This window comes from Phascolarctos cinereus, unplaced genomic scaffold, assembly GCF_003287225.1.
Source record: "Phascolarctos cinereus isolate Bilbo 61053 unplaced genomic scaffold, phaCin_HiC Scaffold_5;HRSCAF=322, whole genome shotgun sequence".
NCBI classification, from domain to species: domain Eukaryota; kingdom Metazoa; phylum Chordata; class Mammalia; order Diprotodontia; family Phascolarctidae; genus Phascolarctos; species Phascolarctos cinereus.
In genome coordinates, this window is record NW_027555958.1 from 219996454 (window position 1) to 220012636 (window position 16183).

Consider the following 16183-nt stretch of genomic DNA (forward strand, 5'->3'; position numbering starts at 1 on the left):
CATCTGAGACTAGGCCCTCCCCCCCATATATCCTGTAAATATTTTGATTCTAAATCGTTCTTTTCATGTTGTCTCTCCTATTAGGCATTATGCTTCCTTGAGGTAACTGATCGATCAGTGGATTCTCTTGGTAACAAGAAAGATGAGTTCAAATCATCTCAGAAGCTTACTAGTTGTGTGACCCAGGGCAAGTCACTTAACTTTAGTTTCTTCAGCTATAAAATGGAGATAATAATACCATATACCTGAGAGGGTTGTTGTGAGCCTCAAATGAAATAATATCCATAAAAGAGCCTGACACATAGTAGGCTTTACATAAATGTTTGTTCCTCTCTTTCTTGAAATCAGAGGTTTTTTGTTTTGTTTTTGCTTTTCTTTGTATTCCCAGCACTTAGTATGTACCTCCCACATAGTAGGAGCTTATTAAATGCTAGCTGGGTCACTGATCCACCTCCCACCCTCTTCTTTGAGGTTATAGTTCTTTTGAGGAAGCAATTGCCCATTTTTAAGCACAACGCTCATCAAAACTCTGCAAATCTATTTGCAAGCTGGCGAGTGCGCGCGCGCGCGCGCGCACACACACACACACACAACACACACACACACACACACACACACACATATACACTTAGGGTAGCAAGGATAAGAGAGAGACTGTAGTAACTAATTCTAAACTCTGTCCAAGGAATATCCTTGGATTCGAACCCAGTTTCCGTTTAAGATTTACAAAACATGCTCTTTAGCTTAGTTTTTCCGCTGGCCGCGGACTGCAATCCCCAGCCCCTGACAAACGTCCAGCAGACTGTGTGAGGGGCAAAGCCGTGTGCTCTTAGCATTACAACTCTGCCCTCATCGCCCACCTGTCATTGAAAGGTTAAGGTGAAGGTGGAACTGGCAAAGAAAAAAAAGAATTCAGAGTGTTCGGACCCTTGCTGGGATCCTTGGTTATTCTAATCACAAATTTCCAAAACAAAACATTATCACCTGAGATAAGAGTTGAGGGATTCCTTCTCAGATTCAAATTCTGCATGTAAGATCCTGATGAAGTGTCTGATTTCAGGGGTCAATGAGGTTCTTAACACACTACAACCATTTTTCTCAGATGGACAGGAGGAAGGGAGTAGGGGGACCAGATAGGAAGGAGAGACGCATTGCGAGGGATAGCAAAGATAACATATTTATGGCTGAAATAGCCCTTAGATGTCAGTCAGTTCAACTCCCTCAATTTACAAAAGAAGAAAGTGAAGCCCAGAGAGTTTACATGACTTATCTAAAGTCAGAGATAATAAGTGGCGGGGCTGGCATTTGAAACAGAGTCCTCTAACTCCAAATACTGGGTTCTTTCCACTACCCTGAGTCTCTCTCTTCCCAACCCTTCCCAATAATACACATGAGTAAGTAAATGAGGATGTAAGGATTAGATTTGTAGGTGGTTGAGCACATGGGAAAAGAACCTGAGAAGAGGCTTCTAGACAAGTGAATCACCCCAACCTAGGGCAGAAAAATCATATTGACAGGGACAGATCAAATCCCAGAGCTCAACTGTATTTTAAAGATTCATACACGAGTATCCTGGGCCCTGTTCTTCCTCTCAGGTGCTCACAGCAAGAAGTTTCCTAGTAAAGGATGGAGCTTAAGAAATCCTTAGGGACCAGGACTGGGAGAATGATTGTAGAGAGGGCCAACTGAATACAGTGGAAGAGCAAAGGGTCTGAACACACACCATTGAGACCCACCACAATATCCTCTTCAGGCCAAAAAACTTTCCACTTAAAAGAAATGGACCTACAAATCCTGTTTCGGAATCATATATTGATTTGAAGACTAATTTAGAATCAAAGATTAGGAATAATATAGTGATTTTTTTATCTGCTACTTTGCCTTGAAAAAGTCTTCAGTCCTTTCCCTACAATATATTGTTTCGGGAAAAGGAGGGAAATTGTTCCAAAATTCCTGGGAGAGAAACTTGTTCTTTGAGTCTTTACTCCACACTCCCACCCAATCCTGCCTCTATAAAACAGTAATAAATGCATTTTATGGGGTTAATTTTAAGTGACACCAGGAAGAATCAAAATGAAAAGACAGGAGATTAAATTCATTTTGTGGCACCTTCTTTATAATCATCCTTGGATATGAGTATTTAATTATTAAAATGGAGCAGTCTTCCAGTTTTAAAAATCTAATCATCTTAAAAACACAAATATAATCTGCCTCTGTCTGTCTTTCTCCCTTGCCTCTCCTTGCCTACCTTTTCCTCCTCTTTTCTGTCTCACTCTTATCTCTTCCATTTCCCTCCTCTCAACTTCCCTCTCCTGTCTTTCCTTTCTTCTCTGTCCTTTCTCCTCTCTTCCTTCTTCCCTTTCCTTCTTACTTTCTTTTTTCTTTTTCCTCTCCTCTTCTCTCTTCTCCTCCATATCATAATAATAGCAATACCTGATAATTACATAATGCTTTAAAATTTGTAAATCGATTTACATGCATCATACAATTATGCACATCAACAGAAACACAGTCTAAGTGCATATACAGAAAAGTTATAGGCCCACATTCTTCTTCATTTTCTTTCAAGCTTGCATGTTTGTACAGAGACATGAACACAACTAATAACAAGACTGTTTCTTTTAAGTTTAATGGGGGTTGGGGAAGGTAAATTTCTATGAAACTTGCCCAGCTACCATTTAAGAAAAGGAAATTTGTTTCAAGCATTTCCCCCAAATTTCTGTGGGTTATTATCATGATTTTGGGAGTCAAATAGTTCTCTTGCCTATCTTTGCAAATGAAGGAAAATACATGTGTGTATGTACATATTTCTACTGAAAATTTGTCTTATTAGGTAGCCTGAACTCTATTAAATAAAATCCAAATACCTGATACGTGTGTTACTAGGCTTGTAAAAGCTAACATTTCACATATCTCTATAATATGTGTTTACCTATTCCCTAACAAGGATGCAGTGACAACTTGAGTTTGCCTACTATTAATTCAATCCAATATAGCTCAGCAAATATTTATTAAGTATCTGTCATGTGCCAGCCACTGTGTTAGGTCCTGAAGATGAAAGACAAAAACAGTTCCAGCCCTGTAGGAGCTTGCATTCTACTTCATTGTAAGCTAGTACTTATTGGGCTGGCGATATGGGCCATATATTTGTATTAAGATTATACTTTTACACACACATATATTGCCTGAGGATTTACTTTGTATTCAGGATTAGCATCAACTTGAGCTTCTTTTATTTTATTTTTTTTAATGTCTCAGCATCTTTAAAGGGAATTCCTGTTGCTTTGATACTTGGCACTCTTGCAGTCTTTGGGGATCTCTCCTACCCCCACTGAAGATTTGGCAACAAGTTTGCAGCAACATAGAGAATCTGAAATCTCCCCTTCCAGCGGTTTTTAGGGTGCTAGAAGAAAATAGCTTGTTGGTTTCCTTAAAAAAAAAACACCTTATCTTAAGGCTTGTTAATATCCGGAACACCTGGGGTGGGAGGAGTCCTTCCTAAAAGGGAGTCTAAAGCAATGATTTGCAGACTAGTGCTTACATACCCAACACAATTCACAAATCCTGCCTTATCAGCAGTATACATAGCTGAGTTTCTTGATGGAAATAATTATACTCTGGGTATATACAATAATTCTTCCTTAAAACATAATTGATAGGGACTGGACCTGTGAATTCATTATTATAGGCAACTCCGAGGTCAGGAAATTCCCTCTATCACTTCAGGTTGACATTGGTGTCTGCAGTTTAAATTCTTAGAGTGCTGAGGGGTTAAGTGAATTGCCCAGGGTGACAAGCCAATATTTTAGAAGTAGCATCTGAACCAATGATTTTCTGGCTTTGAGTCCAGCTCTCCATGCATGCTTCTCCACACTGCTTCTTCTAAAAAGACCACACATAGACATACAATGGATCACATTGCACTTTCTAATACACAACAGTGATAAACTTGATATATAGTAAATTAAACATAGACAGGAACAGGAAATCATAGATTCATAGATGGAAGGGAACTTAGAGACTTTGTATTTCAACTGTCCCACTACATAGAAGAGGCAAAGTGGTACAGGTCACAGGAAAGATCACTTGGACTTGTAATTAGAAGTGCTTTTCATTCTGTCCCTGCTGATTTCTAGCCAAGCATGTTATTTAAACTTCCAGAGACTCAGTTTCCTCATATGTAAAGCCAAAATAATAGGATTGCATTACCTACCACACAGTCCCAGATTTGTTTCAAGGAAAGCATTGTCAACTGTAAAGTGATATGCAAATGTGAGTCATCATACCTTTATAATAACTACTCACATTTATTCAGTGCTTTAATATTTGTAAAGTGCTTTACTTGCAATCCTATGAGATAGTGGATTATTTCCATTTACAAGACTGGAAAGAGGCCAAGAGGAGCTGATTTCATACTGAAAAGAATCATAAAAAATAATCTCTTCCAACTCTTATTTTTCAGACGAGAAAATTCTGGCACAGAGATTATGAACTAGCTACTAGCTACATGTATCACACAAATGGCGTCAAAGTTAAGATTCTGACCCAAATTTCCTGACTCCAAGTCCAGTATTCTTTTCACTGTGTACTTTGTAAGTAAGGATCAACTCGATTGTTCACCAGATAGTCCCTGGATAATTACAACTACATTACAGACTCTCAAGTATAGCTTTAAAGACGAGCAAAGTATTCAAATCTTGCAGTGAGTCACACCTGTTACACACGTCTCACTTTCTCCTCGCCTTGAACTAGTTCAAGTCTATTCTCCTTGACCCTGCTTGCTGGGTTGAAATACACACACTGCAATCTTTCCAATAGATAAGGGAAGACTTCAACTAAGGGAATAAGTTGCGAAGATGCGACACTACAGCCAGAATTCAGATCCTTATGGGCCCACTTAATACCCTGGACGCTGGAAGAGGCTTTAGGGGAGCTTTAGGGGAGATGGGGTCTGGCGTCTACAAGCGCTGTGACTGAGCCTTTGAAATCGAAAAGCTAGACATCTAGGGCTATAAGCTAGGAATCTGTGGACGGGTATAGATAAGGTTTATGGATGAAGTCCCTTTAGAGGAATGTGGGGAATACAAATTGGGGCTAGGACTGGGCTGAATGTATTGCCAGGTACGTTCTGGACTACATTCTAGCTGTGGTGCCCTGCCTTCCTCAGTCTCTACCTCGGCCTCAGGCTCACCTTCTGGATCTTTGGCCCCAGAGTTGATCCCGTTGATCCTGTTCTGTAAATCTCCCCTCCCCACAACAATTAGGGTTCAGGAAACTGTAGGCTTGCCTTCCCTTCCAGGAGTGGCATCCCAGTTCTCCTGAAGCTGCCCCTGAGCTACGCGCATCTCAGTTCTCTCTACCTCTAAGGAAAACTCCGCAACAAATAGCCCCATCCCTCGCCCTTTCCAAGACAAGATCAATATTTCCTTCGAAGCTCCAGAAAGCTTGGGTCTCCGTGCAGCATTTGCAAAGAGAAAGCGCCCCGCTCCCAACAGTCTGTGCCGCGGTGGCGTCGGTGTTGACATAATTAGAGAAAATCTTGAGAGCAAAATAAATGTTCTGTTCGCCTTACAGCCAAACAGATGTTTACAATTCAAATGAAAGAAATACAAACGGCAGGGATTTTCGCCTCCCTCCACCCCCCTTCATCTCAAGTGATCGCTCGTTTTCTCTGACACATTAAAAATGTGTAAGCGATTACTGGAGTTTCCTGTCCCTGTTTGTTATACAGTTGGATTTGCAGGAGGTTCAGCTGTATGAGCTGGGTCTCCAACCGAGCTTCTTCCCAGTTTCTCTTCCCCTCCAGCCCCGAACTCTCTCCCCCTCTCCCACTAACCCTCTGTTCCTACGCACGCGCGCGCGCGCGCACGTACACACACACACACACACACTCACACACACAGCCACACCCCCCCCCGAAACCACAGCAGTTATTAATTGTAATTGAAGAGCAATTGGGGGATTTAATTGGATTCCAAGGGGCCCTTTATAAGGCGACAGCGGTTTTAATTGCGCTACGTTGTGACGGGTGCGCAAATGTAGGTATTACTGGATTAGGAGAGCTCTGTGTGTTTGCCCGCACGCCGGCTCCTCTTCGTTAGAGAGGAAGAGTAAAGGAAGAACAAAAGAAGGGAAACAGAAATGGAAGGTTGTCTCCAACCCCACCGGGCGGGGTGCGTAATTGATGTTGTTGAAATCTCCCCACCCTTTGGAAGCCACCCCAGAATGGAGAGCATGTGGTCTATACTGTCATTGGTGACAGCCGAGGCGTGCAAAGAGTTTGGGAGGGCCAGCACACCTTAGCCCACCAAGCCCATGCTCTATGCATACCCAGGGGTGTGAAGCTTTTTGTTGCACAGGGAAGTTGAGCAGGAAGAGCCTGGCTAGAATTAGTCATAGGATTTCAGAACAGGAAAGAAATTTAGGGACCATCTAATCCAACTTACTTACTTGGCAAGTGTGAAAATAGGCCCAGGGAAAGAAGTGAATGGCCCAAGGTCACATACAAAGAGTTTATTCGTGTAGTGAAGAGACAGTAAACAGAGCATATTGAAACCATTGGGTCACGTATATTAGGTGCCTTAGAAAAGAGCAGTCATCCCTATGGATTTCTAACCTAGATACAATTGTCTACCGTTCCATCTTGTCCTTTATTTTGTTAGGTGGAAGGTAGTTATTTAACTCAGTGCTGGGAACTTACTGCAGAGATGCTTTTCTCGAAGTCTAACTGATTTCTGGGGATACATATTGCAAATGAAAAAGAAAGGAAAGGTTTCTTTCCCTTCTTTTTGCACTTTCCTCCCCACCCACGTCGCAGGGTATGTAAAAGCTTCACCTATCCCCTCCGCCCAGCCTGGAGTTGCATAGATTAGAGCTTTCTAAGAGCAGAATTACAGGGGTTGGGAACCTATGCACCGCACCCAACCCCCATCCTCCCTAGCTTCACTAGTGAGCACCCTAAAAGAGCAGAGGAGGCTAGCAACCTGGGCCACACGACGTTACTGGCAGACTTTTGGCGACTGATGTTGAACTGCTTTTAAGAAAGGATTTTTTTTAATTAAATAAGATCTGACAATGTTTGTACCGGAGCATTAACGCCTCAGCCTTGGCATGTCAGTCACCTCTAAGCGATTTGACAAACTCAAGAGCTCTTAAAACGTGCAGAGTTCAGATCATATTAATTCCCCAAAAATGTTTTGATTCAAAGTAGTTTGTATTTTATGTTGCCAAGGGCAATCGAGAAAGAGCTATTGCCGGTAGACTGGGCCCTCTCTCTTCGTGGCCCAGAGGCTATAGCGGTATTTAAGCTTCTGAAATTAGCCTGGGGCAGGAAGGCAGAAGGATCACAAAGTGAAACAAGAGCTCTTTCCCCACCCCCACCTCTCTTTTTTTTTTTTTGGATTTTGCCAGCTGAGTTTTATAAAGAGACACACGGGCCAAATGTCATCATGTTGCCTTTAAAAATTCAAGTATTTATAGGTAAGACTACATTCACCCCCCACCCCTCACTACCTCCATTTCAGTCCAGAACTCCCCAACTAAGGCCAATCCTTTACCCTACCATTCAAACGAAAGAACCCATCAAGATCACTACAGTTAGTGCTAAGATTATTATAGTTCCTTTATTATTAAATGCGTCTGCTGGGGGATGAAAGGTGCGACTTTCTAACAAAGAAAAGAAAGGGAGAAACCGAGAAGATTCTTGGAGGAAAAAAAAAGATTGAATTTTTTTTTTAATGATTAAAAACACGGACGACTTCTGTAAATAGGAGCTTCATTTCTTCAAGAGCTGTCTTTTGAAACTGGGAATCTGAATATTCAACTAAGGCAAAGCCCCGCTCTCTATGTACAACATTAATATGATCTCTGCAGAGTTTGGTACTCAGAAATATTAACATATCAAAGCAGGTGCCCGAGGCTAGAGAAGCTATCGATACGAGAGCGCCCGGGTAAAGTAAAGATTATTGGTTGTGATGGTTAGAATGGCGGAGCTCCGGGCGAAATCTTGCACACCATTAACTGAAAGTGATAGCACAGGGATAGCTGCATCAGATTCGGTGGCAAATATTTTATCTAGATAGTAATTACCTAGCTACTGTCTCTGTCTCCTTGTACATTCTTTTACTTTCCGACCCTCATTAAAGGCAAACACAAACTAATTGCCCCGTGTATCAGCTAGACCCTGAAATGTCATTCTTTTTCTCGGAGAATAAAGGAGAGAGAGAGAGAGAAAGAGAGAGAGAGAGAGAGACAGAGACAGAGAGAGAGAGAGAGACAGAGAGACAGAGAGACAGAGACAGAGAGGCGCACGCAGAGACACAGAGACAGTCAGAGACAGGGAGAAAGAGAGAGAAAGAGAAACAGACAGACACAGACAGACAAAAAGACAGAAAAAGATATAGGCAGAGACAGATAACAGAGACACAGAGATAGATACAGAGAGATAAAGGCAGAGACGGACATAGAAAGAGGTAGAAAAAGACATTTAGAGAGTGACACAGAGATAACACACACACACACACATACACACACACACACAAGAAAACACAGACATGGAAAGGAAAACTAAGTACAATTGCTGAACCAGGTGAGCAGAGAAGTGACATCTGGAGCTTTTACAGGAACGATAGGTCCATGGTTAGAACTCCGAGAGTCAAATTATATTTCGTGTCTACTGAAAAGAAATCTAGGGTTTTTTTTAAAATTATTATTCCTTCCACTTAGAAAAGAAGAATGTCAGATGATCTGGGGGGACTTAATAGGCAACAAGGACAAATCAGGAAAAAGTTTCGCATTTTTACGCAGCCCGAATTTATGTCACCCTTGGATTACACGTGAAAAGTAACACGAAAGTATGTGATGAAAAGAGTTAAGAGCAATTTAAATATAAATTGTCCCCAAATCCTGGAGTGTCTCCCCCACTTTGTAGTTAGCATCTGTCACCTGATCGACGAGAAGAAACAAAAAAAGTTAACTTAATGCTTAACATGGGGCACTCCTGCAGCGCCTTAGTGACAGGAGGAAAGGGCTACTTTTTTTCTTTCTTTCAGAAAACAGGAAAAATGTTTGCATCATATCTTTCCGCATTTTAGACTTAAAGCTATGGCTTTAAGAGATGCACTAGGTTTGCCGTGAAACTAGTGGTTGTAGCTGAATGAGGCAGGAAAAGCTCCTTTTTTTTCTTTTGGAGCTGATTTCTTTTGTGACCAATTTTTAAATCCTCGAAAACCTTGATCGCTCTTAAGGAAAACATATGCTCGCACGCACAAACCCTGGCTACAATCGGTTATAGCAGTAATCAGAACGCCTTAACCAGGGCTTCAGAGATGGAAGAAATTGTCTACGAGAAAACCGAAAGCTCGGAATCTTCTCAACTGGGAGATGAATCTTAGGCAGTATAGGAACCCCAACGTCTTTCCCTCCCCCCTCTTTGCTAACTACTGAAGTGTTTCCTCGAGTGTCAAACTGGAGTTGGTAATCTCAGACTTGACATCCTTTACCAGGTTTAATTAACAGTACCATATTCTAATCAGAGAGAAACAATTACACACCTATGAAAACCATTTTCTCTACATACAGCTTTAGGAGCCGGCACTCAGTTTCTCTGCTCCAAACACCAAATTCTCTAGTACGAAGATGACCTCCTAAATCTAAACTTACAGAATCCAAACTAATACAACTTTCTCACATTATTTCCCCTCATACTTTCCAGTATCTTTCCTAATTCTTTTCCTCACTTTTTTTCCCCCGTAACTTTTACTAGTTATTACAGGAGTTGATCTCTCTCATAATGACTCCATTTAAAGCATTTTAAAATGAATTTTAGAAAAAAATATAGAGAAGGAAACTTAAACACTGTACTAGCAAAGACAAAAAGTCCTCCAAGGAAAAGAGTACAGGAGTCTAATTAGTGGCGCTGTCCTTCAGCACCATCTGCACCCTCCACAAGCCGGTTGCCTCTCTGAACTGCCTGTCTTACCTTTAATGATGCAGTCCCAACTGGTTTCATTCGTAACACTTTACCTGTCACTAATTCCTAATGCTTTTCCTTAGGTCCTACGGATGTGTACACATATCTTCAAATTGTCATTATACTCAGGCCTGTTTCAGGTTTATGCACTACTACGTAGGTAGGAGAATTTGCCTAGCTAACAAATTAGTGTTTGTGTGCTGACATCCTGCTCCTTCCTCTTCTCATCCTCACACCTTCTGCTTAGTGACCACTACATGTTTTAAAAAGAAATTATCCTTAGTAACGATGTGTAGACCTATCTGAATTTCCAAACTTCTTACTTGGTGTTAGCCTACTCGGGCTATGCTGCCTGTAGTTCAAACACTGAAGGCCCTACTTATTTCTACCAATTCATTTCCCTTTCAAAAAAAGTACCCAGTCTTTCAACGAGCATTAAAGGGTAAGTAAGTGACTTAAGTACATTTAATGGCAGTTGGAGAAATGACTTAGTTTTTGCCATAGTCAGCACATATTAGCAATTCGGTTTACTAAAGAGATCTGCAACACGAAGCAGAATTAGCCTTGGTGAATAGACTACGTCTTATTAATTCTTATGAAGTTGGGATAACAGCTGGTCCCCCTTGCCTGGTTTGTGGCTTGGGTTATTCATATCATTGGGAGAATAAGCTCAGACCACAAGTACAGTCAGCTATGATCTTTGACTATCAAATCCTAAGAGTTTTAGAGGAATCTAGGTTTATATAGTTCCCTTTTGTTGTGATGGAGAGATATGAACCCATAACAATGTATAAAGGGCGCATTCAATCCTACACCTTTTTCTCTCTCCCTCCATCACCCCATTCCTTTCTGAGCTAAGTAACTCTGGATTCAGATGTTTTTGTTAACAGATGGGAACAAGAAAGCTTTATCTGGTACAGTTAACAACACCCCCTCCTTCCTTTCTCCCTCCCTTAAGGAAAGAAATGTTCAGAACATTTAGGAAAATAGGGGCAGCTACAATATTGGCGTTTTATTACCCTCCCCTGCAGCTTTCCTGGACACCTTTTATACAAACCCTCAAAGCTTCAACTTAACACCATTGCTTAAAATCTTACAGGCGGTGGCTGGCACATTTGGGACTAAATGAAACCCGAAATTCTGCTTGGGGAGGTGGTATTCCAGAGGGGCGGAGGGTGTGAAAAGTTTTTTCGCTTTGAACTTCGATTTTTGTCATTGTGACATGCGTTTTTGGCAGACCGTTAGGACATCATGTCTGGTTTCTCTACTACCACCACCCCCCTTTCCAGTCTTAGTCCTCATGTTTTTCCTGCAGATTGCATTTTGTCTGTTTGTTGCAGAGAGGGGGAGCAGCTGAAAGCTATGGGAGTGTACTCACCTCCTGATAGGGAAGTGAAGGATTAAGGGCAGAATGAGGCATACTTTTTTTTTTTTGGATATGGCCAATGTGGAAATTTGTCCTGCTTAATTATACACGTTAGTAACAGGAGTTTTGTTTTGTTTCGTTTTGTTTTGTTTTCTCAAGTTAGGAAGGAATATTGGGGTGGAAGGGAGAGAAGAAGAATTTTTATTGATTGAATAAAATAAAAAATTTAAAAGAAATACATTGGAGACTTTTTAAACGTTAGTTCCTCTGGGTGAGTGGGGGCTTCTGGTCTCAGAAACAATCAGAAACAGAGTGGGATTCTTTTCTTAAAAATAAATAATTTAATCCGATTAAAAGAGCCACTTAAAAATAATTAACTGGAGATCATGAAGGAGTGACTTATTCTTACCTCTTCTTATCACCCCACCTTGGCCATTGAGAACGAGCCCGCACTGGGCATCCACTGATCCCTTGAAAAAGAAAGAAATAAAGAAACAAAGAAAGAAATCAAATACAGACACAAATAGATATCACAACTGGTTTGTCAGCCCCCACCAATCAGCGTTCTCCCCCCTCCTAGAGGAGGGGAGAACATTTAACAGCAACATTTAACAGTAGCAGCAAAAGAGTAGCAAAATCATGAGTGTCAGCAAACATGTTTTAAAAGGGGGGAAATGACCTGACAATTCTTTAAATCTCAAGGAATGCATCTTATGATTCTATCTAAGCTAAGCCTTGTAAGAACAATGCCTCCCTTTATCTCAACACTGAGTACTCTTTTATTTGAATGCCCTACCTATGCATACATCATGTACACAGACACCTACTAACGTGCATATTAAGCACCTACTGTATTCAGCAAATGACACGGGCAATGCCAAATCCTAATAATACATACCCATATTGGGGGGCTCAAAGGAAAATATCACATGCAGGTCATTCAGAACATATTGGTTCTGTTGCCCCAGAGGCAGGAAAACCCTGAGAGGCAACAGAAGTGTGTCTCTGGAAGAAGGCACAGACACATGCTCCAGAGCTGCCCATTTGTCTGGGATCCCTTCCGATTGAGAAACCTTTTGCGTTGGGAATGAGGAAAGGGGTCCCCCCCCTCATTTTAGGTTCAGAATAAAATAAAAACTTTTGCTCAATGGAAATGTGTTAAAAGCTCATTTTCCTTTACAAACAAACGAGGTATTGGACATGAAAGAGGCCTTGAAGGGTGTTAACCTACCCAACAGCCCGTGAAGAGTTAAGTAAATGCGGAGAGAGTCGGTGCATAATAAAAACCCACTTTACAAAACAACCTTTACAGTCCTGGCTCCCTCTTTGCCTTCCCATTTTCACCATATTGAAGCAAGCCTGTAAGACCCCCTTTTCAACCCACTGCTGGGCTCTTTCTTATTTTAAATGTTCTGCCTTAAAGTGATTATCAAATCAATATGAAAAAAAAAAACTTGGAGACCGAGCATAAATTAAAGCAGTGATGGGAAAAGGTGTGACAGTTTCCTTTGTTGGCCATAGCAAATCTTTTTAGGGGACTCAAAGATGGAACTGAAGCCCCAAGACTGTTTGCATCTGTTAGGCAGACTTAAACCGCCCTGCAAACTATTGGACTTTCACTTAAAATTCTGTTCAGGGAAAAGTATATTTACATTTGTTGCATTTGAAATGAGGCATATGCTGATGAACGTTTTAAAAAGGAAGAATTAAAAAGAGAGAGAGAGAGAGACTGGGTCTCCCCCCCTCCTTTCTCTTTTTAAAAGTAGCTATGACTCTTTTTCTCCCTCTCTTTCCATTCTGTCAACAAAGTCCAAGAGGGTGGAAGGAAGGAGACAGATTGCACAAACGTGCTTCCATGGGAACAGGGAAATACAGGTTATGCTTCTTTTAGTATCTCTGCGTTTGCTCCAGTTGGAGTAGAACTGAGTGAAGGGAGATTAAGGATATTAAAAAAAGGGGATGGGGTGGGGGAGAGGACAAGCCCAAGGGTACGAAATGTACAAGGTAATAAGGTATAGAATCTCTCCAGCAGAATCTTTTAAGATGTTTATTTTCTTAGAAGAAACGAATCTGGATCCCTCTGCTTTACAAACTCCCCCCCTCCCAATAAAACATGTTGTTTGGTCGGATGACATTGCATAAATGACCAGTTGAATGGCACTAAGTCGAAAATTGGATAAACTACGGTGTCCTTTTGCACAGGATTCGCTCTTTGTCTGGTGCTTGCAAATGTTCTAATCCCCTCTTTTGAAAAATGCCAGGCTTTGTGCCTCTCACAGAAAAAAAATTTGTACAGATACAAAAAAATCAGCAGCAGACGTGGTTATAAAAAGAAGTAAATAGGTTTTAGTTGGGCTAAGCATTGAATGGCAGATTTTTTTTTCTCCCTGTGACATAAGGGGATCCTTGTGGAAAATGTAAAAAAAAATGCCCTGAGCGTATAAAATTATTTAGTGAATTTAAATGTAGAAAGTCAAGGTTTATGAAGCCAAATTTTTTCTCCTCTGTGCTGATCCTAGGTCTAACATTCTTTTGTTATGACAGAAAGGGCTTTTTCTTTAATTTTAAAATACTCCTTGCTCAGAGGTAAATGAGGGGAAAAGCTTTTCTGTGCGTAACAAGGGATCTCCTACGTCTCCAAAATTCTGTTCTTACACTTTCAGCCCATAGAGTGGATATGGAAACCTCGGAGAGCTTTGTGAGGATGAAAGAAACAAATCAGTTGTTTTAAAAAGAGAGAGCAGTTCCATCCACTAAAGGATGTTGAAACTGTAGTTTTCTTTTTGTTGAGTGGTTTAATGTGTTCGTGTATTTGATTGATAGATAGATAGACAGATAGATAGATAGATAGATAGATAGGTGATGTGTTCAAATGGATATACAGTATATCATGTACTATGTAAGTGTGAATAAAAGAAAAAGGGGAAGAATGGTCAAGTAGAGTGATAAGATACACATTTAAAAATTTTTTTTAAATTAGAAATATCATTATATCTGAATTGAAACTGATATCTATGTAGAAAAAAAACCCAATAATTATGTATCTAGTCTAGGCAAGCAGTCCTTTCTTCCTGTCTGGATAGAGAGAATGGTTATAGCTAAACAAACTTGTGGAGGGTTCTAGTGTGATACTTTTTTTTTTGAAGTCCCGTGTCTTATAGTATCGTTTGTGAAATTTGAGTTTTCAGAGCAGTTTATAGTTTGACCAAAGTTTCAACAGAGCTGAGGGTCACAGTAGAACACATATATTGTTTTCTGGCCTATATTTTTCAGAAAGTGCTAAAGTCTCCAAATAAATCTCAAGGCTTTCAGAGACCACTGCAAGACACAGACACACACAGACACAGACACAGATACACACATAGAGAAAGGTATTGGGGCTTGGATGGCTGTCGATTAATCTAGTTTTGCTTTGTGTATTATTGGAGGAAGGTAAGTGAGACCTTTTGATCCACTCTGCCCCTGCTTCTGAGTAAATGTAGGTTCACAAATGCGTCCTATTCATACTGAAGGGGAGGCCAGGGTTAATTGGACACAAATTCAGGTGAAATGTCTTGGTCCAATGAGGATGACTGGAAGGGCTCACTTCTTTTAGAATTGTTTGGATAAAAGTTTCAATAAGTGTGTGTGTGTGTGTGTGTGTGTGTGCGCGCGGCGCGCGCGGGTGTGTAGGGAGAGACACACACAGACACACACACACACAGACACAGAGAGAGAGAGAGAGAGAGAGAGAGAGAGAGAGAGAGAGAGAGAGAGAGATCCTAATGTTACTGAAGAGGCATCAATGGGCGGTGGGGGGTGGGGGAGTAGGGAGAGGGTGGGAGTGAGGGGGGGAGGGGAAAGAAAAATCCGCTGCATGCGTATTTACCTGCAAATCGTCTGCTCCCGAGGCGGCCAGCCCCAGGCTGGGTCCTGGCAGGAGTCTTTGATCTGGATGCATCCCATACTGGGATCCATGGCTCATAAGAGACAGGTCGTGGCGGCGGTAAGCATCGAGGCAGCCCAGCTCTCTCCTCTGCTCGTCCAAGCAAGAGGACTTGAGAGCCCGAGCATTGTGCAGATTAATAAAATCGGTGGGCTCCCCGTGGTGGATCTGCTGATAGTACTGTTGCGAGTGGTGGAGCGAATTCAGAGAGTAGGCGTCGGGGTTCACAGCCGGGTGACTGTGCTGGAACTCGTAGTGAAAGGATTGGTGGTGGAGCGGGGTGTACTGGTGGTTAGTGGAGAAGTACGGGGAAGCGAACTCAGTGCCAGTGGTGGAGTAAGTTAGAGGAGAGGAGGAGGAATAGGCGACAGTGGAATTGGCTACGGACTCCAGACACCCGAGCTGCATCAAACGGTAGCTGTTTGATCCGTCGTGACGTATCTGGAAGGAAGAGGGGGAAAAAGGAGAGCAAAAAAACTTGAGGTTTGTCATTTTCAACCAAAGCGCAACTCTCCCTTAGCCCCGCTCTCCATCCATCTAAATCTAGATGTAATTATGGAGCTAGAGAGATATCTATATAGCCACCTAGCCAACGATTAGGGGGAGAGCCAGGGCAAGGCGATTGTGCCATCGAACTCACGAAAGCTGGAGAACTGGGGGTGGGCTGCCACGTCCTCAGTAGAGAGGGAACACACACACACACACACACACACACACACACACACACACTCCACACAGACACATATACATACACACACACACACACATACACACACCCCACCCTATATAGGTGCGGGTGACACACGCGCAGACCCTTCTAAACGCACTCCGCCTCGAGCGCAGCAAAGTCGGGAGTCTGGAACAAGTCCATTCTTCCTGAGTTCTATGGCCTCAGCAAGAAAGGTTGGCCCGCCGCAACAGA

At 41.8% G+C, this 16183-nt stretch overlaps 1 protein-coding gene across 1 annotated transcript in view; it reads right to left on the reverse strand.

The window, feature by feature from the left end:
• TFAP2D (transcription factor AP-2 delta) overlaps window positions 1–15753 on the reverse strand; it is an 81342-nt gene extending 65589 nt beyond the window's left edge. Inside the window, exons 1-2 of the mRNA XM_020993947.2 lie at window positions 15205–15753; window positions 11746–11806 (exon numbers count right to left, since the gene is read on the reverse strand). Coding sequence (XP_020849606.2) covers window positions 11746–11806; window positions 15205–15753 — 610 coding nt within the window. The remainder of the gene's footprint in view (window positions 1–11745; window positions 11807–15204) is intronic.
• Window positions 15754–16183: the final 430 nt, after the last annotated feature.